Raw genomic sequence first — 26476 nt, forward strand, 5'->3', positions numbered from 1 at the left:
CATACATATATGTATGTGTGTGTGTGTGTGTATATATATATATGTGTGTGTGTGTATGTGTATATATATATATATATATATATATATATATATATATATATATATATATATATATATATATATATATATATATATATATATATACTAAGAACTAAATCCAACAGAGAAATAGATGGTGAAGAAAACAAAAGAACTAATGAAATTAGGTAATATTTCATTGTGACATCACTCTTTTCAAGAGCTAAACCATAAAGAATTTTTTTTATTCTACTCCCAAAAGACTGCTGTCCTCTGCTTCATTTTCTGTGGAGAAAATCTTCTTTGATAATTTGACTTTATTTACCTAGTTTGACTTTAGGGGTATAATAAAGCTCAATATGTAATTATATATGGTCATACTAAATATGTGTGTGTATTTTTTTTAAACCATGGTAGATGATTATAAAGCACTCCTTGAGATTTGCTTTCTATAAAATGAGCATTTATACTTTTATGTGTTTGATTCACACAGTAGAGTTTTCTAAAGTTCTCGTATTAAGTGCCCTGGTGGTTACATCTATAAAGCAAAAATTAAATTCCAATGAGGTAGTTACTTTATTAGTGAACATTCACCATTTCCCTTAACTATCACAGTCAGGTTGTTCTGACTTCTGAGTGTCCCCACTGTTAAAAAAAAATAATTAAAGAAAACTTAGATTCTTCTGGGACTCTAAAAAGCTCTGTGTTGAGACTCTGTGTCTTTTCTCTACTCAAATAAAATGCCTACTTTAAACACATCCTCTTCTTAGATAATCCAAACCCTTCAGTTAATCTGAGTAGCTAGTGATGCCATTTTTGTCGTCAAAGTTACGGCCTTCATATCTTTGCCTTCCACATTCTACTGGCCTGAGTTTTGTCAAGGAGGACCTCGTTTAGTTTTTGAGCACATTTCTGATAAAATCAGGAAAACAGCTCTTCTTAGTTCAGCACAGACAAGAGACAAACAATGCACCCTATTTTATAACACCCCCCCCAATTTGACATTTGCAGTTGTAGGAGGGATTTGCTACAATCTTTTCAAGTTTTTAAAAGCTACCCTATTATTTAAGTAGTGAAAGATGCAACTTTTTAGTTTATAAATTATCTCTGCTCTTTGGATCGTCATTCCTGGATTTTAATTGGAAGTGAAGTATACCATTTCAGATTAACTAAGAACTTAGAACCTTTCCACACAATTTACCTTGCATCTAATCAGAACTTTTTTCACTTATTTTTTTCTTATATGTTTTTGTGAAAAGGTGTCACATGTTGTGTTTTAGTAGATGTTTACACTTATTCTGGCCCTGTTAAAACCTTCCCTGTGATTTTAAATCAGAACATATAAAGTAGTTGTGCCTCTATTTCTGCTTCTGTAGAATGTAGAACAGTGTTAGTGATACTTATCCACTCCGTGGGGCTGTTTTAAGGAGAGCAAGAGCTACAAAATATGGCAAAAAAATTGCAAATTAAGTCATACCACTGTAGATTTCCATCACTAAACCGATTCATAAAATAATAATGATGTCAAAAAATTATAAAAATGTCAGACTTCAAATTTTATAAAGATTTTTTGAAATAAAAAACATAAATATTTGTTATTATTGCCCCACTTCTGGCTTGACTTGTTTGTTGCTTGTGAGATATGATTAAAAGGGGGCATAAACCCTTATTACCCTGGTATTTTGGAACGTAAAAAAAATATGAATCACTTTTTACAAATGAGTTTTATTTCTTGGGAGATTTCCAACATAGGGTTAATAAATCCAAGAAGTTTGGGAGGAAGTTTGAATAAATATCCTGGCTCCTTGGTACTTATCCAAACTGATCATTATCAAAGTCTGCATTGACATACTATTTGGCTGGGCCTATGAAGTCTGTTTTAATAAATCCATTCTCTATCCTATCTACTTAAAAATTAAAAAGACCCTAAACCTTGTTACAACATTTCTGCCTATTGGATAAAAATTCAGCTGTCCGAAGGAATTTTCTTTCTTCTACTAGTATTGTTTAAAAGAACATATGCAAATATATATTTTCAGTTTCTTTCCTGCTTTTGTTTATTTTTATTTACTTAAGGATGAAAACTGGGAAATTCAGATCTCAATAATTCATCTATAAGTGTACTCATGGAAGAGCAGCTAACATGTATTTATTAGATGCCTCCCATGTGACAGACACTGTCCTAGGTGCTAAGGGCATAAATACAAAGAATGAAAATTCTTGCTCTCAAGGTGCTTTCATGTTCTAGGTCTGCTCATAATGATAGTATATAGGCCTTCAAAAAGCCTTTGAAACTAAGTAACTGGCTGGTTTAATTAGTACAAGGGTGTAATGGGATCATTGCTTTTAAAATGAAAATTTTGCATACTTTGGTAACCATGTCTTTGATCATTTAAATTTCAGCTGGTTGATGCCATTACTAACATCATTTTTCTGGTCCACCCTAACTCTTTAGCTTTTCTGTAACTCCATCTATCAAGCTTATCCATGACTATCCTTAACTCCAAATATTGGTAACTTCAAGAGCAGAATGGCTTAGCCAATAGAGAACCCTGGTCTCTGAGTTCTATCAAAGATAAAATGGCTATGTAACCAAGGACAAGTGAATCAACCTCCCACTGGCCCAGAAAACTCTCTAAAACTATAAAGTATAGACATGTTGCTCATCTGCCTTGGTTGATGACATTTCCATGCCAGGAGTCCCCTAAACCAATAAAGTCATAGGGTAACAACAGCAACAACAAAATAGTGGCTTTATTCCCACATGCATATTTGAAGGCTCTGTGCCATGCCTGTATGACTTTCTGTCATAAAAACAAAAGCAAAACAACCTTTATAAGACTTGTGTTTTTGGGTTATTCAGTTAAGAAAAAAAAAACTGAATCCCTCTAGCTATAGCCAGTTTTGTCAATGCCTATTTTTTTTTTATCCTTTGCCCTTATCATCAGAAAGCTGCATTTTCCATGGGATTTTTATTTATTTTGGTAAAACAGCTAGCCTATATAAGGCCCTAAAAAGCTCAGTAAAAATGTTTAGATGATCATGATAATGAAAGGGAGGTTATAATTGCAATATATTAAATATTTATATGTGAATTACCACATGGATAAGTTCTACCTAGAGGGGCCTTTTTTACCACTCATATTCTAACTTCAATTGAGACATATTGATTCATTTTAAACCTTTTTTTAAAAAAAACTTACCATCATTCATCATAGCTACCTATATAGAAGAAAACAACACAAATTGCCACATTCCTGTGTCCCCAAGTTTAATCTCAATGGCATTAGTTGGTTGATCAGGATACATCATTAAGTTCTTGTATATCTGTAGAAAGAACATTCTGCTAGGTGCTTATGGTCATGCAGAATTTAAATAAGTTTGAGTCCATGTCCTTATGATACTTTTACTCTAGAGACATCATGCAAAGATCTAAGCCCTTGAGAGTTGAGACTCTTTTCATCTGTTTTTCTTCCTGACCACCTAACGCCATGCCTTACATATAGGAGATTAATAGAACATTCCAAAGTATGACCAAACTAGCCTTCTTTTTGTTCCTCACACATGACACTTTATCTCCAAGCCCTGTGCGTTTTTGGTTTTTCTACCCCCCTCTCCTTCCATGCCTGAAATGTATTCCATCCTTCTTCACCTGTGCCTTTCTGAATCCCTACTTTGTTTCAAAGTTCAGGATTGCCCTCTACATAAAACTCTTCCTGTTCCTAAGTTGCAAGTGCGTTCCCCTCAAAACAAAAACAAAAAGCAAAACAATTTCTATTTATGTATTAATTTTATATGTGGTACATGTGTTTTGTGTTTCTATCTGTATAGATGTATTATATATATATGTGTATATATATGTGTATGTGTATATATATATATGTGTATATATATGTGTATGTGTATATATCTATCTATCTATCTATCTATCTATCTATCTATCTATATATATATATATATATCTGTATATATCTTATCCATGGCTATCTTTAACTTCAAATATTGGTTGGTACCTTCAAGAGCAAAGTGGCTTAGCCTATGGTCTCAATTTAAGTTCTGCTGCAAGGTAAAGTGGCTATACAACCATGAATTAACCTCCCAGTGGCCCAGAAAACTCTCTAAGACTATAAATTATGGACAGGTTGCTTGTCTGCATTGGTTGATGGAGTTTATATTAAGATTAGTAGAAATCACCATTAAAATTCTACTTGATGTTTCTTCATGGTATGGAGTGGACTGAGATTATTGAAGTCAGAGAACAAGCTTTGGCAGGTCTTATTGAGCAAAAGTCTGTCTGTTGTTTGAAAATAAGCTTCTTTAAGCTTCAAGAGGTTCATCTCCAGGTCCATTGTCATGTGATGGGTGTTTAATTGATTCTAGTTTGTGGAGACATAGCAAGCTGCTTCCATGGAGAAAATACTGACTACAGAACTCCAGATCCTTGAAATACAAATAAAGCTCCCAAATGTGAAAGGCTATACTAATCAAACCATTTTAAAAATTGATTAATGCATTAATTACAATGTGTATGCCATGTTTCTCTTCTTTGATCTCTATACTCAGTGTGTATTTCTAGAAAGTTATTAAGCTGCGTTGAAAAAGATGTGACAGTAGCATTTTAGTTACACTGTTAAAGGAAAATCAGACTAAGCTAAGGCTGGATGAAACTGAACACACATTTCCATGTCCGGCTTTCTATCGTTTTGCACATTGGTATCGATTTCTCTTGACATGGTCTTCTTTTATTGAGTACTGTCTTTTTTAATCCCCTACCTATAGCAGTATTTGCTAAGAGCAATTGTAAAAGGAAACCAACTTATATTAAACCTGCCTGAAGTCACAATGTAATCTAACACCTGTAGTCTGCAATTTGTCATCACTTCATAGATTTTTTTTTTTTTTAATAACAGATTTTCCCAAGTTTTGACCTTAGGATACAGTATAATCCTTCCTCTTCTCTCACCCTTTCCTACCTCCTCCCCCCTATCCCCAGGCAACAAAGCTAAACACCAATCTTTAATACAGTCTTATTATGTCAGCATGTGAAATTACAACCATAAGGATTAACTCAAGGAAAATAATTCAATTGAAGTTAGAACTAGTGTTGAACTATTTATCTGAGTGAATATGTTTTATAGGTGACAGCATTTTAAATCGAAAAGCAGCCGGGCAGATAGTAATGCCTGATCCAATTTCTCCTGCATGAATCCCACACTCCCTTCTGAAAGTGGCTTAGTTTATGGGAATTTTTTTTTTAACCCTTGGGTTCTGTGTTGAGTTTTGGGAGGAAAACATTGTCATCCTTCGTGGGGGGGGGGTGTTATGGTTCACCATGTAAGACATCTCCAAAAAGGTCAACTTTGAAAATTTGAGTATTTTGAGGATTGATTTTGATTGTTAAAGAATGGAATGGGGTAGAATGAGGAATGATAAAGAGTCTTGGCAAGTCAGACCATTTGCAGACCTTAGAATGACAGTTGTGATCAGCATAGAACAGTTCTGGTATTTATTGCTAGGCCTCATAAAATGGTTAATTGAGAGACTGAAGATAGGACATCACAAGTGATGTAATAAGATGCTGACATTCCTTCTCATCTATGTTGCTATTTTTTTTAAAGACCTGGTTGTTGTTTTCCTAGAAAATTTCCTAAACAGAAGAAATCATAATAGATGTTGGATCTAGTTTTAATTTTGCTAACATCTTTACTGGCCTAGGAAAATAGCGTTACTTACTTTAATGTTGTGCTTTGCTCACAACAGCCCTATGAAGTAGGTAGGGCAAGTATTATTGTCTCCATTTTTCATCTGGAAAAACTGAAGATTAGGGAGATAAAGAGACTTCTTGTCTGCAGTCATATAACTAGCAAATATTGGAGCCAGAATTTGATCCCAGGTTTTCTGACTCCAAGCCCAGGTTTTGTTTGTTATATTTTTCCCACTACTTCATCATAAGTACTATTTTCCCTTCTTAAAAAGATGATAGCAAAATTCCAACTATCTGGGTCAGTAATTCATAAACAATAATTCTTATTCAAGCCATGGGTTGGTCTCCTTGCAGATAGAAAAGGAATACACTTCTTTTCTTAAAATTTCTATTTTGAGAAATAGAAAAAATGATACAAGACAGTGTAACTATTGATATCTAAATTCCATGCAACTTATTTTTGCACAATTAAGTTTTTGAGAAAAAAAAAGATGATAGCTTTTTAAAAAAATAAAACAAATATATTGTATTGAAAACTTGGTAAAACAATTTTTATATCAAATGGTTCTTATTTTTATTCATTGTTATGTTAGGTAAATATATATATCCCCCAAAAGGAAGTAATAATTAGCTCATTTTCAGTATTTTCTCAACAATATCAAAAAATATTCAAATAGAGCAGTCATAAGCAAATACTCCTTGCAATTTAAATGTTTTATTATAATGTTAGAGAAACACAGAGTATTTAAAATAATTTATAATGTATTTAATGTTATTTGACCAAAATTAGCCAGATCCAAAACCCAGGTTGTCTGACTACCAGACTGGTACTCTTTCCATTTACTGCAATACAGAGATGAAGGACATTTCCCTTTGAGGTTAACCATAATAGTTCTATAGTTAGATAAAAAGGGGGTAGAAATGAATGTCATAGGCACTGAGTTGTGCTAAATGCAGCTCTAAAATAGTAGAACAATAACGACCCTCCATATTCTGTTTCTTCCATATTGCCTGTTGATGTATTTACACTGCTGTTCTTGACCTGAATCCAAGTTACTCATCCAAGGGCTTTTTCTTAGAAATAGGATGTGATTAATAGCTAATATTTATATAATGCTTATTATATGTCAGGAACTATGCTAAGTGCTTTATAGTTATTATCTCATTTGACCTTCACAACAATCCTGGGAAGTAGGTGCTATTATTATCCCCATTTTACAAATCAGGAAACTGAGGCAAATGGAGGTTTAAATGACTTGCCCAGGATCACACAGCTAATCAGTGTCTTAGGCTGTATTTGAACTCAGATTTTCATAACTCTAGGCCCAGCACTCTATCCACTGTGCCACTCAGCTACCCTAATTATTTATGTAACTTTATTATAAACCCCCCCAACTTTAAGCATCACCAGTCACCTGCTTTATAATGTCTTGCTTTTTTATTTTAAAAAGACCGTGACCTTTGCTTGAAAGTAATCCAGAGTACCCCCAAAATGGTACAATACATTATATATTTTCCTGAACTTAATCACTTAATATCTTACTTCCTCCCCTGCAGGCTTATATTATATTTTGCACATGGCTCCCAGCTGGTTTTCATTGTGGCCTTGAAAACATGTTTGAGCACTGAGGGCTTTAGGAAGAGTTGCTTTATCTTTTTTGTCAACTTTGGTCATATTAGCATTTCTGTCCATTTTGTTTTTAGAATCACTTGATACCAAAGGCAAACAGTGTATATCTGTACATAAGGGGGGTGTTTTGGTGCAAGCAGGTTTCAAGTTATGTTTTGAATATCTTTGTAGCTTTTTTTTAACCTCATATTCCTCCCATAGAAAACTTACTAGGAAACAGTAATTAATATGTCATGTGGAAGAAGGATTAGATTTTTCCAGCTTAATGCAAGAGGGAAGATAGGAAGTTTCAGAGCAGCAGATTTTAGCTCATTGAAAGGAAACACTTGGTAAGAATTACAGATATTCAATTCAAACATTAATTTCAAGAAGCATTTATTAAGCACCTATAATGTGCAAGGCATTATGTTACCCGAAGGAAAAGCAGGCAGGCCAATCCCTGGGATATGTAGAAGAAAAAGTGATGTATTTGTGTTGTGGGGTAGTGGTAACAAGCTAACTCATACTAGATGAGATGTTCGTTCATTTAGTCGTATCCAACTCTGTGTAACCCCTTGGACTTTGTCTATGAGGTTTTGCTGGCAAAGATGCTGGAGTGGTTTGCCATTTCCTTCTCCAGCTTGTCCTCATTTTACCAGTGAGGAATGGAGGTATATAGGAGTTAAGTAACTTGCCCAGGGTCGCACAGTTATTAAGCGTCTGAGGCCCGATTTAACCTCAGCTCTCTCTGACTCTGGCCCAGGGCTCTATCCACTGTACTACCCAACTGTCCCAAGATGACATAGTTTCTCAAAACTTTTTATCCTCAAGTTTCTAGATGCTTTGTTTCTACTTCATCTCTGTTCTTCAGTCCCTTTCTTTGCCAGAATACCTGCCCCAAACCCTGGGAGCTTTTATAATAGTAATTATAATATGCCTATTAAATTAATTAAGTGTTATAATCAAGATTCAATGGGCAATTTTGGGCATGCTTGAAAACATATATATTACATCTCATAATGTTTCTATGGGAAAATACATTCTGAATACTAAGTAATAAATTTACAAATGTGCTTTGGGAACATACCTCATTTTGTAAGTTGAAATGGCCTGTTCTGTTTCTATGATGTTTCAAAAGATTTTGGGCTGTTGAAAGATAGCTAAATACTCAAAAAAAACCCCATAAAAATGTTTTTCATTTCTTTGTGAATCACTGATTTCCCTTTTAATCAGAAACAAGAAAGATCATTTCTATGTTAATGTCATTCCATATTTTTGGCATTTTGAATTCTCAAAGATGGTAGATTTATCACATTGTCATCCTTGGGCAAAATGTCTTAAAATGCTGTCTAATCCTGGTTTAAAGAATTGCTGACTGACCAAACAAATGTCTAACATGTTTATATATAGTTAATTTCTGTTATGAAGATTCTGTTTTCAAAAAATAAATGACAGGTACAGCATCCCTATTTTCTAATACCTGCTTTGACCATAGCAGGCAGCAGCTGCCTAGGCTAGACTCACTGCAGAAGTTTTTTCATGAGCTATTGACATATATCCTGTCATTTGTTCATGGTCTTTGTCAAAAAAGACTCTTTCAAATATTTTTATTCTTTTTAAAATTTATTTTATTTTTATTTTACTAATTTCAGGTCACAAGGGAGAAAGAGATAGAATACAAACATCTATCATCTAGTCTTATGATGAATAAACCCTATTGTACAAATGTTAGATCAATTTCAAAGTTCAGTTTTATGAAATCTCTTTAAGTCTAACCTGTGGAAAATGGGGGAAAAAAACCCAAAGAACAATCTACTTATTCAATTAAGTGGAACATTTATTCTGATTCCTCACTAGAAAGAGAGGCATAATGTAGAAAATGGAGGTTTTAAATTATCTTCTGTTTTCTAATTAGTGCAATTTTCTAATCACATGCTTAATATTTGTTTCTGGAGCATATATTTTATACAGTGTGCATGTTTAAAAGTGTATGTTAACATTACCATCACAAAATAAAATTCTCACTGGTTGATATGGTGGTTCAGTTATTAGAATGTTCTCTGAGTCCATAGATTATATCAGAAGTATGAATATCTGCATATCACCAAGACTCTCATCTGAGTGGTACAGCCCTTACATGGAGCTGGAGTTTTTTCTGTTGAGTATAATTAGAATGCTGAAGTACCCTAGCTTTCACTTTTTTGCTGATGTTAGCTTGCCAGAGTAGACCACATAAGTTTACTCTTAGTTGAAAGTGGTATAGAGACAGTGCCAGGAACATTCATTTTAATTGGTCAACCTCATATGGGTTTTTAGCAGTAATGTTTTATCACCCAATGTTTTAGAATTCTCTCTTCTACCAGCAGTTTGCATATTATTAAAAATAAGCTTTTGACATTTTTCAGGCTGATTTTGTTGTTATACAGAGTTTCAATCTCTTGCATTTATTGTGTTGTTTTTAGGGAATGAGATTTGCTGAATTTGCACTAAATATTCTATTTAATTCTGAACAAAAGACTGCTATTTTAATTCTCGTGGAAACCCATTTTATTAGCTTGTGGCTTTGGGACTGGGGTAGATGAATAAGCCTTATTTTATTTATTTACTTTTTTAAATTTTTTGTTCTTTAATTGAAGCACCAGCTTTGGAGGCTGAAATATTTTAGCTAGGAAAATGGTGGTATGTAGTGGTGGGGAAAGTGAAGAAAGAATCTATATATTTGTTTTTAATAGAAGTTAGATTTTTTCCCCCCTTTGCTTACTACTTAGGCAAATTGGATTTTCCCCTCTTTTCTAGAAAGTGCTAAGTTAAATACTCAGACTTTTAAAAGTTCACATAAAACATAAAAGAATGCTAGGGTTATTGTTGGAAGGGTGCTTTCTACACTGTAAAATCCCACAGAAATGTATGCTATTGTTAAGTTTTTATAATAATAAAAGATGACCATATTCAAATGATCAAAAAATACTTGTATAATAAGGGTTAACACTTAATGAAACTGTTTGGTGCCTTCTAAATATTTGAATCATAATCTGTCTACAGAATTTACATGCTAACAAAAAAATTTAAGCCCATCTTATTATATAATGATATTATTAATGCTATTATAACTAACAAATGAAAACAGAAAAATATGCTTTTTCTTCCGCTTCATTACCAGTGTTGCTTCAAGGAGTACCAGTGATTTGGCATTCTCTCAGTTTCTTTGCATAAATTGTCATTTGCACAATGGAATTTTAAGTTCAGCAGAAGCTAGATTCCTAACAAAATGAATTTCAGTATTCATTATCTCCATTTTCTAGGTGGTCATTGTCCAAGAGTTTTAAAGTCTTTTATTTTAATTTTTAAGAAATAAGCTTGTGGATGTAAACTAAATGTGAATATCTATTTTTAATTATTAGGTTCTTCATAGACAGCAGTCTCAGCCAGCCAAGGAAAGTTCCCCTCCTAGAGAAGAAGCCCCACCTCCACCTCCTCCTGCTGAGGACAGTTGTGCCAAAAAGCCCAGGTCTCGCACCAAGATCTCCTTAGAGGCCCTGGGAATCCTGCAAAGCTTTATTCATGATGTGGGTCTCTACCCTGACCAGGAGGCTATCCATACCCTTTCTGCTCAGCTGGATCTCCCCAAACACACCATCATCAAATTCTTCCAGAACCAGCGGTACCATGTGAAGCACCATGGGAAATTAAAAGAGCATTTGGGCACTGGGGTTGATGTCGCTGAGTACAAGGATGAAGAGCTGCTGACTGAATCAGAGGAAAATGAGAGTGAAGAAGGCTCGGAGGAAATGTACAAAGTGGAAGCTGAGGAGGAAAGTGCTGACAAAAACAAGCCGGCTGCCCCAGAAATTGACCAGAGATAATGTGAAATCACAACATGGAAAGCAAGACATTGGTCCAAGGATTTTCTGTTTCTATTTTCTTTTTTATTTTATTTTGGTTTTTAGGTTTGTTTTTTCATATTTTTTTAAAAAAAATTTTTCGTTCCCTTTTTGACATTTCTTTGTTGCACGGGATACACGTGCAGACTGAACAAGTTCAGTATTGCCGAATTAGTCATCATCTTGACACAGACACTTGAGTGTTACATTTTTACATTTGACTGAAATAATAATTGTAATCACATAAAACTATGCCTTCATTAGCCTTGCACTTATGGAAGAAATGCAAAGCAAGTTCTCGGAAGAAAAGATCTATAAAACAAATGAAGGAAACTACAAGTGTGTGTGTATATGTATATGTACATATATATATATTTACATATATATATTAAAATTGCATGGGACAGAGAACTTTACAATCTGAAAGAATAGACTGTGAAATGGGTTCTTAAAGACAAGACTTGTTTATGTATTAAAACCACTTCACAATGAGTTGCTTTGGCTTTTTGATAAACTGCCGCCTGCTCTCAGGGTGTGGTGACTATTTTTTTGAATTCCTATTTATTTTCTGTTTGTCCCTGATTTTTTTTTTATTATTCTCTACCTTCCTAGCTGGCAGCTTGATGGTTAATTATTGAGGTATCTATTTAACAAAATAAATCAACACTGCCAAAAACGAGAGAGAAAAGAAAATGAAGCGGAAAAAAAAATCAGGGCACCTTAAGAAGACAAAGTCCAATTACTTTTAAGACACAATGCACACTTAAAATGATTCAACATGTTCCGTTACTCAACTGGTCCTTCCTGTAGTGAACAGATGAACTTTAGTGGAAATCAGAACAATCGAAACTGAACTTCAGTATGGAAAAACTTGTCCACTAGTGAGGTCTTGATAAAATAACATTTTGAGATTGGCTGCATGGAATTCATATTATAAAACCAAGTTTTATCATGGTACTTATTTACCTGTTCTCAGCTTCAGAGCTTAAAATGAGTAAGTCTAATCATTTTTAAATGCTTTATTTTCTCTTTTTTTTAAATGAAAAAAAAAATCCATTTTCTCCCTGTAGAATGGCAAGTGAGAAAACTACAACCTGAGAAATACATTTGGTTAAAAGAAAAGGTGCAGTCGGAGGGCTTCCTCGCTCAGAAACCCAGTCTCTCTCTCTCTCTCTCTCTCTCTCTCTCTCTCTCTCTCTCTCTCTCTCTCTCTCTCCTACAGAGTTATCCCTGGGTAACCGTGGGCTCCCTCCACTTCTGTCAGTGGAACTAAACGTTTCCAGTCACTATGTCACACACAGCAGCCCATTTCCAGTGTTGGCTGGCCCTCCTGAGAGAAACCTTTTGCTAAGCAATTGTGCAGCTCTGAGCAAAGGAAAACAAAGTAAGGAGTTTCAGTACAGTGATCTACTGGTCACTAATGAATACTTCCCCCCATCTCCCCCCCCCCTCGGTGACCTAGCTAGCTAGCACAGAGATTCCATCCGGCCAACAGGACTTCAGCAGGTTGACTGACTCTTCCGTGGAATGAGCAGGCAAGCTCCATTCTCCTAGTATTTCTGGTCTCTTCATCTCTCCCCACCCCAAACCTCAATAACGTTATTCCCACTTCCATTGATAACAATCCCAAGAGGAGACTTCACTTTCAATCCTAGTCTACATGAGTGGAATCCCTGCTTTCAAGTGGCGGGCAGACAGTCATCCCTTGTGCTTTGATCTTTTAAGTTGTGTTCTCATGCAACCTTGTCAAAGACCTCATGCAATATCACTTTGAAAGTTATTTTCTGTTTACTACACAAGCATTGTAATATAACTGTTAATACTATTTATATATTTGAAAGGTATAAAAGGTAGGATAAAAAAAACCTCTATGTGTAGATATTTACTCAGAACTTAACAATATACAGGGAGAAGACATGTTGCAATACAAGCTAATTCTAGCTGCTCAGTAACCTCTGGAGTTTTTAAAGGGACATTTTCCTGTACTTTTTCAAATAAAAATGTTTAGAACTTATCTTGACATGAGTGTCACATACCTTTGCAAAAGGATGGTTGTTTGCTACTAAGCGCTAGTGCTCATCCTTTCTTTTTCTGTAGTATGCTGCAGCTTTGATCCGAAGTTCCAATGGTTGCTGCTTTACGTTCTCCTCAGAGTTACTCCTTCAAAATTGTCTTCTTACACTGTTGCTGAAATCACTACGTACATGTAATGGAAACTGATTTTTGCCAAGCTCTTGCAAGGTGGTTCATCTATTGATGGCATCAGCATTTGGTATCTTTTACACTTCAACCAAAAATTTATTAGGTATTTTTCAATGCTAAGTCTTGCCTTTTATTTTTAATTTCACTGCCAAGTCTGCAGTGGTTCAAAGTGAATCTGTGGGCATTTTAGCCTGTGGTCTTGCCAGAACTTTGCGAATTACAATGCATATATGTCTATTTATTCAATATCTGTCATATAATATCTATTTGGAAAAAGAAACTTTCTCTTGTAGTGCCTCTTGACAAAGCACAATTTTCCGCCTTTTTTGTGAAATAAAAAAAAACAAATTGTGTTTTATTGCAGTATCAACAATGTGAATAAGGATTAACATATTGTAAATGTTCTTTTTTTTCCATGTAAATCAACTTTATCTTTGTTATCACTAAGTGATAATTAATTTTTAACTTATGTGCATTGTTAGGCTGTTAGAATTTTTTGGTTGTTGAAATAAAACGCATTCAATAAATATGACTTAATTTGTCAAGTAATTTACTGGGCCTTACTTTCATTCCCATTGAATTTTTCAAGTGAGCAGACCTGGAGGAGGGTGGGAGTTCTCCCACTTAAGAAACAAAATATGATCAGGACAACCATATTAGCATTTACAGATGTTTAAGTTCTATGCGATGCATGGATTTAATTGCATGTGTGTCCATATATGTGTCTCTGTGTATATAAACACATGCACGCACACTTCCTGTGGCTCAGGGCTCAGAGGACCATTTAGCCAATCATTCCTAAGTATGCAAATCCAACTCAAATGTATAAAGTTATATTTATGAGCTTTCTCCTTTATTTTTCTAGGGAATATTTTCTGTTTATAATTAAAAACCACAAATGACTGCGTGTCAGGAAACTTTTGGAACACATATGCACATGGTTAATGGACATAATAAAAGTCTTTTATATTTATAGACAGGGCATCATAATGTGTGCATGGAGGAATGCCGGAAGGATTGATGTATCTCAAGAAATGTGTGAAAACGATTTTTTAGAAAGTGCTTACAATGGAAAAAACTGCTCAGAAGACTGAAGCTAATATAGTAGGAACAAGTGCCTGATTCAGAATGGGCAAAGCGACAGTGGATTAAAATTTTATTCCGTTTTTCTTTTGATAGTGTAAATTCTCTCTCCCTCTGGCCCGTTTTGCTACATTGGGTGTTTCTTACTACCTCAGTCCATTTCATATGAACCATCTGCTGTATTCTCTAGTTCCCTGTCATTCTCCTGCCACTCCACCAAAAAAAAAAAAGAAAGAAAAGAAGACAACCTTTGTTTTATGACAAACCCATGGATATAAAAACATGGGTTAAGGCCCATCTGTGTTAATAACCCTAAGAATATTAAAAGTCATTCAACACCGGTGGAAATGTCAACATACTTTGACACTGATTGGAAAGTTAAGCAAAATAAGGCTGTGAGAAATTACCCCTCACATAATCAGGTTTAGAAAACTTGGCTTGAATGATTCAGACAAAGCAGAGCAAGACAGCAAAATTAATTCCCACTTGGGTGTATTTACTGGTTTGAGTTAGACTAATCCAAAGTCAGGCCTTCCTCTCCCTCAGATTGTCTATTTAATCTACAAACAGTTCAGCTTCTGCAATGTTGTTGCTTGTCTTTCATTTTCAAAGAAGACCAATGACATCATGGGGTGGTCTTGACTTGTGCCCGAATTTGAGCTGCTGAAATTCTGCTTTGTGCATAGAGGACAGCTTTCCGGCAATATTAAAATGGTAAGGTGATACCTTTTGGCTCATGAGTACATTGGATTTAAGTGAGGTAAAGTTGCACCAAATCTTCAGCCTCACTCTTTTCCAGACTCATCAGAGCCCAGCAGCAAGACAAAAGTCGAGATAACTGTCAGTGTCTTGGGATACAGTAGCATCTTCAATGACTAACCAACGTCTAAGCACTCCACAGCACCTGCTTCAGCAACCTTTGTGGCCAATGGAACAAATTCTTCTCATCTGCCCATTCTTCTGAGGTAAGTACATGCTGGGGTATACTCCCCTCAACTCACAGAAGGTTTTGGGACCCCTCGTTTATCTTCAACCTGGTTTAACCTGTCTGCCAAGATAGTTTACCTGGGTGTGGTTGTGAGCATGCTACAGCTTCTTGGAGCCACAGGTGAGAATTGGGTGAAAGAGCAAAAGGTGGATGAGCAGCCCTGAAGAGGGTTTGGCAGCTTTCATACCAAAGGAACTAGTCCTCCTGGACACCTCATACACCCCAATTTCTGCATGTGAGCTGATCTTACATATGTAAGGGGGAATGGCTAATGAAGGTCTAGACTTAGGAGCACGATTCCTGTGGTGGGGGTGGGTCTGCCTGGTGCCAATCCATATGGAGGTTTGGGGAACCTCCTTCTAGAATTAATTCTTGCCCTTGATCCAGAGCAGGTATTTTGTGATATTTCTCCATCCAATTACTCAAATGTGTCCTAAAATAAATTCCAAGCTCTGAATAATTGAAAGAGCACTAATTTTAAATTCAGAGGAAATGATTTCAAATTCTGGTTCTGCCACTTACTTTGGGCAAGTCCTTCTCTCTGGCTTCAGTTTCTGCATCTATAAAATGAATGGGCTAGACTAAATGATCTGTAAGGTCCCTTCCAGTTCTAAATCTGTGATCATATGATTGTATGATTCCATCAACCAATATGTATTGCATCTTACTAGGTGATTTGGGAGATGCAAAGAATTATAAGTCATATAAATGTAAAAATACAGAAAAGGGAACTCAATATTCTTCTTCCTTAATAAGAACATGCTATATCATGTCCAAGAAGAAAATAGTTCACTTTAATGGCATTTCTAATGAAAATGTCTCCAGATTAGGTAGGCCATAGGCCTGGGATCTTGTCTCAGCTTTGCCCTTTAATACTTCCCATTTTATCTTGGGCAAGACATCCCATTTCTTTGAACATCAGCTTCCGCATTCATAGAATACGCACATATTTACTTCCATGGACTAATGGCCAAGTCATTTCATCCCTTGGATCTTTGGTGTTCTCATCCATAAAATGGGGACAGAAATATATGTCCTGGTTAGCTCATGGAATTATAGTGAGGAATGAATTTAATAATATTTATGAATTTTGCTGTAAAAAATGTAAGGCAATGGTAGAGTTCATTCATGCATTTGACAAACATTTGTTAGCCATGTAGAAGACATGGTGTAAAGTAATGAGAAATTCAGAGATGAATAAAATATAGTCTGCCATCTCAAGGAACTTAGAATCTAGTGGACAGAGGGCCAGGCCTGAAGTCAGGAAGACTCATTTTCCTAAGTTTGGCCTCAGACACTAGCTGTGTGATGTTGGACAAGTCACTTAATCCTATTGGCCTCAGTTCCTCATCTGTAAAATGAGTTGGAGAAGGAAATGGCAAACCACTCCAGTATTTTTGCCAAGAAAACCCCAGGTGGGATGACGAAGAGTCAGACATGACAAAAATGACTCAATGACAAAAACAGCAGTGACTTTACACTCATACAACATGTGCCTTAGTTAATATTTTTATTACTTCTGACCTAGATTGTCATAAAAGACTTCTCTTGGCCTCTCTATTTCTAGAATCTCACCTCTCCCATCTATTTGTCACACAGTTCCAAAAACATCTTCCAAAAGCACAGATCTTGGACAGCTAGGCCCTGGAGTCAGGAGGACCTGAGTTCAAATCCGGCCTCAGACCAAACACTTGACACTAGCTGTGTGACCCTGGGCAAGTCACTTAACCTCAACTGCCTAAAAATAAAAATAATAATAATAATAATAAAAGCACAGATCTGATGATACCACTCCCCTTCTCAAAAATCTTTAGTGGTTCACTGTTACCTCTAGGAAAAATATATAATCCTCAATTTTAAATCCCTCTACTATCTGTCTCCCATCTACTTTTCCAGTCTTATTTCATATTGTTTTACATCAAGATAAACTGCTTTATTAGAATACATACTAATACAATACATATACATACATACCTACATACACATGCAATATTCCATGTCTCTTGCCTCTTTGTTTTTGCACGGGGAATCCTCTTTGTTTGAAATGCTTTTTTTTCATCTTTACCTTTTAGAATCTGTAGATTCCTTCATTACTTAGATCAGGTGACATCTGTTTTAGGCCTTTACTAAGAAGTGGAGTCTCTCCAGTTTTCATTCCCTCAGTTTGTCTCTCTCTGCATGGCTTTGTATGTGTTTGTATGTGCTCTGCTTACATGCAACCCTTGAGTGGAATACAAGCTTCTTTGGGGCAGGTACTGCTTTTTTCCCCCCAATGTTTATATTTCTAACAACTAGCAAGGCCTTACATAAATTGCTGAATTCAATTTAAGTTGGTGGAGACTGGAAAGAGAAGACATTTAGCAGGGTGAAATAAACAACTTGAAAGATGCCAAGTGATTCTTTAAGCAGTTGTATTTATTATACTCACTGACTTTAATGATTTTCTAATGGAATTATCTTAACGGGACAAATTAGAATCTAAGAAAAATCTTTATAAGATTTTTAAAATCAGAAGCCACATGTCTGGCAAAAGGAATGCATCTGATAGCTGGGCTCAATTTTAAATAGGACCTCAAATACTTTTGAATTAGTTTTAAAATTGTAGTTTTTATTTTACCTCATTATTCTTGCTGACTTCTCTGCCTGCCAGACAAGAACAGGAAGGGGAAGTAAAAACTATAAATCTGATCAGTATAGGGGGAAGAGACAGTGCATTAATTCTGATGCAGAAATATTTAGGGCAGATATAATGGATTCTCTGCTCAGTAGGGCAGACAACCAGCATTTGTTAAGTACATACTCCTACACATTGTTTAGTGCTGGGGATACATAGAAAGGTAAACACAATCCCTGCCCTCAAGGGACTTATTCTCTAAAATCAAGAATAATAGAGAACTAGGGAATTTGGTGTAAGTATAGAGGATAAGGGGAGGTTGAGTGCCTGAGAAAGATGGCAGGTTGCTGCCATCCAATTAAGGATGCAGAAAGGTAACATTCTGTCTAGTGTGGACAGAAAAGGTAATGATTCACTTGACTAGTAAGAGTAGATGAAGTGGGAGGAAAAAATGGACAGAATATCACAACACAACCACCCTTGGTATGAGATAGCTTTTTGAGTAAGTCCAAGTAAAATGAATTTCAGTAATAAATTAAGTTCAATGTGAGATGGCTTTACATAACCTTAAAGAGAGGCAGCTTGGCATAATGGATAGAAAGCCAGCCTCAAAGCCAATAAAACTGGATTCAGGTCCTGCCTCTGATACATGCTGGCTATATGACCCTGGGTAAGTCACTTAACCACTCAATACTATAAAATAAAATATACACAACTCTCTAAGACCATAAGTTATGGAGAGCTGCATTGGTAGAGGGAGTTTCCTCACCTGGTTGTTAATTATGTCAATCAAATCATAGGTCTAGTCCCTATTCTAATGTCAATGTGGCATCTGCAATGTGGCATCATTTTGAAGAATCAAATTTATTATTTATTTATTTGTGTGTGTGTGTGTGTGTGTGTGTGTGTGTGTGTGTGTGTGTGTGTATGCCAATTGAAGTTAAGTGACTTGCCCAGCGTCACACAGCTAGTAAGTGTTATGTGTCTGAAATCACATTTGAACTCAGGTCCTTCTGTCTCTAGGGCTGGTGCTCTGTCCACTATGCCACCTAGCTGCCCCAAGAATCAATTTTTTTTAAAAAATCTAATCAGTGAAGCAAAGTTGGAGTCCCAAAGGTGAATTATGAATTCATTTTCACTGTAAGCCTATGGGCTTCACTTCCAGAATCAAGGAATCAACTCTAAATTCTATAATTTGCTTTATACTAAAGTAACTCCTTTGGTGACTTTTAGAAAGATTAAAAAAGTTATCTTGAAAATTGAAAAAATAATCACAAAAATATCTCCATTAGCATTGTAATGGGTAGTGCAGAGTAATGATTAATTAAAGATGTAACCATAACTTATTCATTACCCATTAAAAAGCATATACCCATTTTAACACAAAATAGCTTGGGTTAAGTGAACCATGGGAGAATTGCCTGTAGATATAGCTTGATTCTCCATTTCATGTCTAGGAGAGCCATAGCAACCTGCCCTGGAGGAAAAGAAGATAATTTTTTTTCTGTCTACTTCCCAGATGTACCCCTTTGTTTTTGTCTATTTCAGTCTGAGTATAGGGAGGGAAGGACTTTCTCTGCCAAGGGCTAGATGGCATAGTAGCCATTTCTGATATTTCAGAGCAGCATAATTGCTTCTAAGAAGCTTGAGCCAGCTGCCATCTGAAAATTTTAGAAAATGGCAGTTGCTGAAATGAAGAAGATTTAGGAGGCTTATGGAGTGAACGGGTCCTTGGACTTTTTGACTTCTTTATTCAATATTACTAATATGTTAACACTCTAATGCTTCATTGTATATATGATCCCAATGGCATGGCTTTTCCTTCTAAGGAGCAAATAATTTCAACCCACACTCATTTCTTCCCAAATCTCCCTTGAAGATTCTTCCAATATATTGGGAGGCCTTCATCAAGGTCCACTGAAGTATACAGAGTATCCATTTGAAATCCCTCAGGCTTTCTTATAACCTAACTGGCCCACCCCCATATACATTTCTGAAGATATCTCTTCTACTTTCTTATGCAACCCATACTTGGGATTTTGCTGTGGTCTGGTAATGCCCATTATGGGTCTCTCTTGTTTTTCGGGTGGTCTACAAATCTGATTCTTTGGAGGTTCTTGAATTCCTATATTTGAAGCCACGTAGAATCACTAGAAGAATTTTGATGTTAAAAGAGGGATTTTATTTGTTTCTAAGAGTAGCTTTAAAGTGTTGGGCTATTACAATATAGCTCTCTCTTCTATTCCTATACTAGCCAGGGTCCAACTCATTGCCCTGTTTTCCACCTGCAGGGTCCAGCTAAGGTATAAATATAAATGTATGCATACATGCATTTAAGTATATGTGTGTGTGTGTGTGTGTGTGTGTGTGTGTGTGTGTGTGTGTATGATATAAATATAAACATATATGTAATAATCTTACTGTGTACCAGACACTGGGCTAAGCATTGTACAATTGTATATACATTCTATCTCAATTGGTGCTCGCAGTAACCCTACGAAGTAGGTGCTATTATCATCTTTATTTTATAGTTGAGGAAACCGAGGCAGACAGCAGTTCAGTGACTTGTCCAGAGTCATACAACTCATAGCTGTCTTAGGTTGGATTTTAACTCTGGTCTTTCTGACTGTAGGACCAGATCTCTCTAGCCATTGTGCCACTGAGTCGATTATATGCATACATACATACAAGTATATTATATATAGTCTACTTTTAGAGAAAGCAAATGACTCTGGCATTAGTAATGTCAGTCTTAAAATTCTAGTAGAGACACATTTATTCAGAGATTCATGTCCTATGTTCAAGGCATCTACCTGCCTTATGCATATTTTTAAACAATTTATGTATATGTGTATATATACACATAAGTGTATATATACACACACGCATGTATGTGCATTATATATATAATAAATAAAATACAAACACATGTATAAACATACAGCTGAATAAATGTTCTTCATCAACCTAAATTTTCCTGAGTTATTAGATTCAAGAACTTCTGAGTGATTATCTTTTAGGAAGCAGTGCAGCTTTCTGGGGTTTACAATGATCAGCCCAGTGTAATCTGCAGTGAAGAGCATCTGGATGTCAATACTTAAAAGATCTTTCGTTTCATGGGTATGGTTACTCCCAGTGGAGATTATAAATCCTCCTTCCTCAGCTGAATTTGTGAGTGATTCTTATTCATTCTGTGGTCAACCTCCTGGAGATGATCTTCTATCTATTCATTTCAGCTGGTCCCCAGATGATAATCCAACTCCAGTCCTTTCTACCTTGGAAAAATTTTCTTCCACTGGCCCAGCCTTTGGGAACATAGACTCACCTCCATGCCACAGTGCATTATTAGAATAGGATTTCAGTGGAGGTCAGAAAAAATGAGAAGATGGAAATTATGTGATATATATATAAATACACAAATACACTATACATATATACATATACACACTATATATATAATATACATATATGAGAGAAAGAGAGAAAGAGAGAGAGAGACAGAGAGAAAGAGCAAGTGCGCTAAGGTACCTGTTACATGAATCTCTTAATAAATGTATCTCCATCAGAATTTTAAGTCTGACATTAGTAATCTCATAGTTATTTGATTTCTCTAAAAGTAGAATCAGAAAGTCATTGGTAATTTTGAAAAGGCTACAAGCCAAGACTTAATTAGAGGGAGTGTTGGTACATGATTTTTTGTTTGCAGATGATTGTGCACTCAGTGCACCCTCTGAAGCTGAAATGTAACAAAGTATGGATCGATTCTCTGCTGCTTGTGCTAATTTTGGCCTACCAATCAACACCAAGAAAACCAGGTGCTCCATCAGCCAATACCACATCATCCATATGTGGAACCATTGGCTACAGCAAATGGAGAAGTTTTGAATACCACGGATAAGTTCACTTACCTTGGCAGTATACTTTCCAGGGCTGTATTTCATTGATAATGAGGTTGAAACACACATTGCCAGAGCTAACTCAGTGTTTGTGAGGCTCCAAAGGAAAGTGTAGGAGAGAAGAGGTATTACACTGAAAGTCTACAGAGTCATTGTGCTGACCTCATTATTGTATGCCTGTGAAACCTGGACAGTATACCAGTGCCATGCCAGGAAACTGAATCACTTCCATTTGAATTGTCTTAGGAAAATTCTGAAGATCACCTGGCAGAATGAGATACCAGACACTGAGCTCCTTTCTTAAACTAAACTGCCAGGCATTCAAACTCTACTGCAGAGAGTGCAACTCTGATGGGCTGGCCACGTTGTTTGAATGCCAAACATAAGCTTGCCAAAAAGACTATTTTATGGAGATCTCACACAGTGCAATTGCTCACATGGTGATTAGAAAAAGTAAAACAAGGACCCTCTCAAGATGTCTTTTAAGAACTTTGGAATTGATTGTGTGACATGGGAGATGCTAACACAGGACTACTCAGCATGGCATGCCCACATCAGAGAAGGTGCTGTGTTCTATGAGCAAAGCAGAATTGGAGTAGCTCAAAAGAAATGCAAGATGCAGAAATGTAGAGAATCCACCCCAAATATTCACATGGACAGTATTACTAGACCTGTGGTACAGCCTTCCGAGCTCATGTTGGTTTGATCAGTTACAGTTAGACACAGTGTAACTCGACTGTAACATAGTGATGTCATTTTGGTCCTCTTCAAGAAAGAAGAACAGCAACCAACCAGGCAACGATGACAAAGAGGCCACTATTTCACAAAGCAGCTGATTTCATTCTAGGGGAGCACTAATTGTTAGAAAATCCAGTCTTATATTGAGCCAAAAGCTGCTTCCTTATCACTTCCTCATACTCTAGCTTCTGACCTCTGGGACTACAAAGAATAAGTTGAATCCCTTTGCTCATCATAATCTCTAAAAAGGGTCAAAAACAGCAGTCAATTTCCCCTCTAGCCTTCCCCTCTCCTTGGGCCCTTCCATCAGGGTTGTAGGTACCCTCCATCTCCAAAAGGAAATCTTGCATGCTCTCTTCTTCTGATCCATATCAATTAGTAGTAGTGGACAAGGAGTTGAGGGAGATAGCTTGGGGTAAAAATGAATCTACTGTAAAAAAAAGTATTTATGAAATTAAGGGCATATGAGGAGTGAGAAAAACGATCATAGCTGGTAGGCTATGTGACTCACCATGTGAATATGTGAATGATGGGAAAAGACCCCACTGTTCCTATATGCTGGTTTATTTCAAGGTCCACTGATGCAGAGGCTACAGAAAATAGTGAGACCTACTCCTCTATGCTCTGGGAATCCTTATGGAACTGAATATGGTTGGCCTCCTATTTGTACGCCCCTTTGGTTTCTCATATGATGCATTTTGAGTCAGCTGGAGGGTCTTTAGATTTCCCTCCCTGGACCCTGGCTATGAGAACTATGATATGCAGAGGGAAAGTTTAGGGGGGAAAAAGCAAGGGGGGAAGCTACAGTACATACAAAAGCTAGGTTCTTAGAAGACTGAATAGAAAAACAAAATGTCCTGTGTACAATGGCCGTCATTGACATGATAAGAGCTAAATGAGGATAACGTTTTTGGTGTTTGTTTAAAGTGCACTATCTTTCCATTGGATGGAGAAGGACATAGATCTTAGGATCATAGGTTTTAGAGCTAGAAGGGGCCTTAAATGCTGAGTCTAAGTCCCTTATTTTATGGAAAAGTAAACTTAGGCAAGAGATATTCAATGACTTGCCCAGGGTCGCTTAGTGATATAGTAAGTGTCTGAGATAGCATTTGGACTCCGGTCTTCCTGATTCTAAGTCCTGTATCCTATCCACTACATTATGGCTCCCTAATATGCCATAGAAAGCTGAATCTATTTTGAAAACAATGACTAATAAATGAATGAATGCACGATCTCTTTAGTCATAATCAGACCATCTGGTTAGTCATAACTAGACCAACTAACAAAAGCCAGGTAGAGTAATGCTTGAGTTTCTTTTTCAGTCCTTCGGTCCAGAAAGCTATCTGTTTTAGGGTTAGAAATTCTCAAACTCCTCTATGCCTTGCTGTACAAATTAATTTGAGTCAGAACTAAAGGAAAACAAAGGCTGTAAATTACTCCAACTCTTCTGAAAAGCAATTATGCTTTTTTAAAGTGACTGAAATGGGCCAGTGCTTTGCAGTCAGGAGGACCTGAGTTCATATCCGGTCTCAAACCAGACACTTGACACTTACTAGCTGTGTGACCCTGGGCAAGTCACTTAACCCCAATTGCCTTGCCCACCCCAAAAAAGTGACTAAAATGTCCACATCCCTCAGAAATTCCATTGTTAGGCTTATGCTCTAAGGAGGTCAAACACTGATATAAACTTCATATACACTAAATATTCAAATGAGTACTTTTTTGGTAACAAGGAACTGGAGACAAAGTAAATGCCCATTGATTAGGGAATGACTAAAAAAATTGAGGTATACGAAGATAATAAAATATTATGGCTCTGTAAGAAATGACAGATATGAAGGATTCAGAGAAGCATTTGAAGACTTATGTGTACTGATAGAGTGAAGTAAATAGAACCAGAAAAAAAACAATATGACCATAACATTATAAGTAAAAAGAATAATAATAAGAGCAACAATAACAACAAATTTTATCTGAATGCTATGTAAATATAATGGTCAAACTTGGTCCCAGAAAATACTTGAGAAAATTTACCTCCTCCACCTCATATCAGAGGTTGAGGGGCTATGGAGATGGAATATGAAAATGCCATTTAGGTACAATTGGTGTATTGGTTAATTTTACTGAATTGCTTTTTTAAAAAACTTTTAAAAGGAACAGCTTAATTACTGGATAAGAGGGAAGGACATTAAAGTGTTTTGTCTAAAATGGTGTTAGTAAAAATGAGATGTTTTTAATAGACTAATAAAGGAGACATAATCAATGTTCTCCACCTACTTGGCTTAAATTTTAGCCTTTATTTTGGACATCAGTCATCAGCAAAAGTCTCTAGATTTGATATTGCATTTTGGCTGTCTCTTTCTCTCTCTCTTTTTGTCTGTGGCACTATGGTAGGCATTAAGGGAATATAAAAATGGAGACCTTACGATCCAGTAGCAAAGTTAAACAGCTAACTAATTAACTTTAATACAAATTGTCTACCAAACATTGGAAACACAAAACAATGCTACCATATTGAGAAAAAATAACAAAACAAAACCTAGACAACTCTCATCTGCTTTTTCCATAAACTGGAAGCTTAGTCTAAAGCCTAGACTTGGGGACAGCTTTCTGGGCTCCAGATCTAAATCCTTCATTTCAAGTTAAAATAACCTTTTTTTATAACTTTCTGAACTCTACTAAATTACGGTATCTTAAAGCAAAAAGCAATATTTTCTCTAAACTATTTACCTTACGCAAGTGCCTGTCAGAGAGCAGTGCATACAAAAAGGACTAACTAAATGTTTGTTGAATGAGAGATCTGAGGAGGAAGAGATTGCTTCTGTTTATGAAGATCATGAAAGACTTCATTCACAAAATTAATTGGAACCAGAGCTAGTCCTTGAAGGATGGGAGTTGCTCTCCAGGCACAAGAGAGTATGAGAAAATATGGAAATAAAATAGGGCAAGATGAATTCAGGGAATGGTTATGCAAAGAGGAATCATCTGAAATAAGACTAGGAGAGTAGGCTGAAACCAGACTATAGAGTTCTTTGAATATCAGGCCAAGGAGTTTGGATGCTATTCTGTATGGTTCTGGGAGCCACGGAAAACCTTTTAATAGAAGAGTGAGGTGATCAGAGCTGTGAATTAGGAAGAAGAATCCACCTGCCAGATTGGGAAGGATAGATTAGAGGGAAGAAAGGTTGAAAGTGGAACAAATAGTTTGAAGACTATCATAATCCCCTCTGATATTACTTTCCATCTACTCAGTGTCTATATTGTGTGAACTTAGTTAATTACATGTCGTTTTCCCTCATTAGAATGTGAGCTCCATGAGAGTTGGGAATGTTTTTGCCTTTTTTTGTAGCCCTAGCACTTGGTCCAGTGCCTGGCACTGGTTAATAAATTGATTGATTAATCAGGACCAGGACTGTGGAAATTAATGAAGGCAATGTCAGTGGGAATGTACAGGAGGGCAAGGCTCTAAGAGATATTATGGATGTTGGACCCGACTTGGTAATTGATTAGGTGTGGAAGAGGGGAGTTGAACAGGATTCTGATTTTTTTTGAGCATGAGTGATTTGGGAGATGGTTGGTGTTTCCATTAAAAAAATAAGCAAAAAAAAAATGAAGAAGGCCAGGTTGTATGGGAGAGAACTTGTTTTTGGACATACTAGGGATGTTTTAGAGTTTAGTTCCTACCTTGAGCAGGGGCAAGCTCATAGATTCAGAGTAGAAGGGATTTTAGAGGGCTTCTACTT

At 36.2% G+C, this 26476-nt stretch overlaps 1 protein-coding gene across 1 annotated transcript in view; it reads left to right on the top strand.

Moving 5' to 3' along the window:
- SATB2 (SATB homeobox 2) overlaps positions 1-13905 on the top strand; it is a 225818-nt gene extending 211913 nt beyond the window's left edge. The window contains exon 11 of the mRNA XM_020993640.2: positions 10733-13905. Within this exon, the coding sequence (XP_020849299.1) occupies positions 10733-11194 (462 nt within the window). The 3' untranslated portion in view covers positions 11195-13905. The remainder of the gene's footprint in view (positions 1-10732) is intronic.
- Positions 13906-26476: the final 12571 nt, after the last annotated feature.

Source organism: Phascolarctos cinereus, unplaced genomic scaffold (genome assembly GCF_003287225.1).
Source record: "Phascolarctos cinereus isolate Bilbo 61053 unplaced genomic scaffold, phaCin_HiC Scaffold_726;HRSCAF=1367, whole genome shotgun sequence".
Classification (NCBI taxonomy): Eukaryota; Metazoa; Chordata; class Mammalia; order Diprotodontia; family Phascolarctidae; genus Phascolarctos; species Phascolarctos cinereus.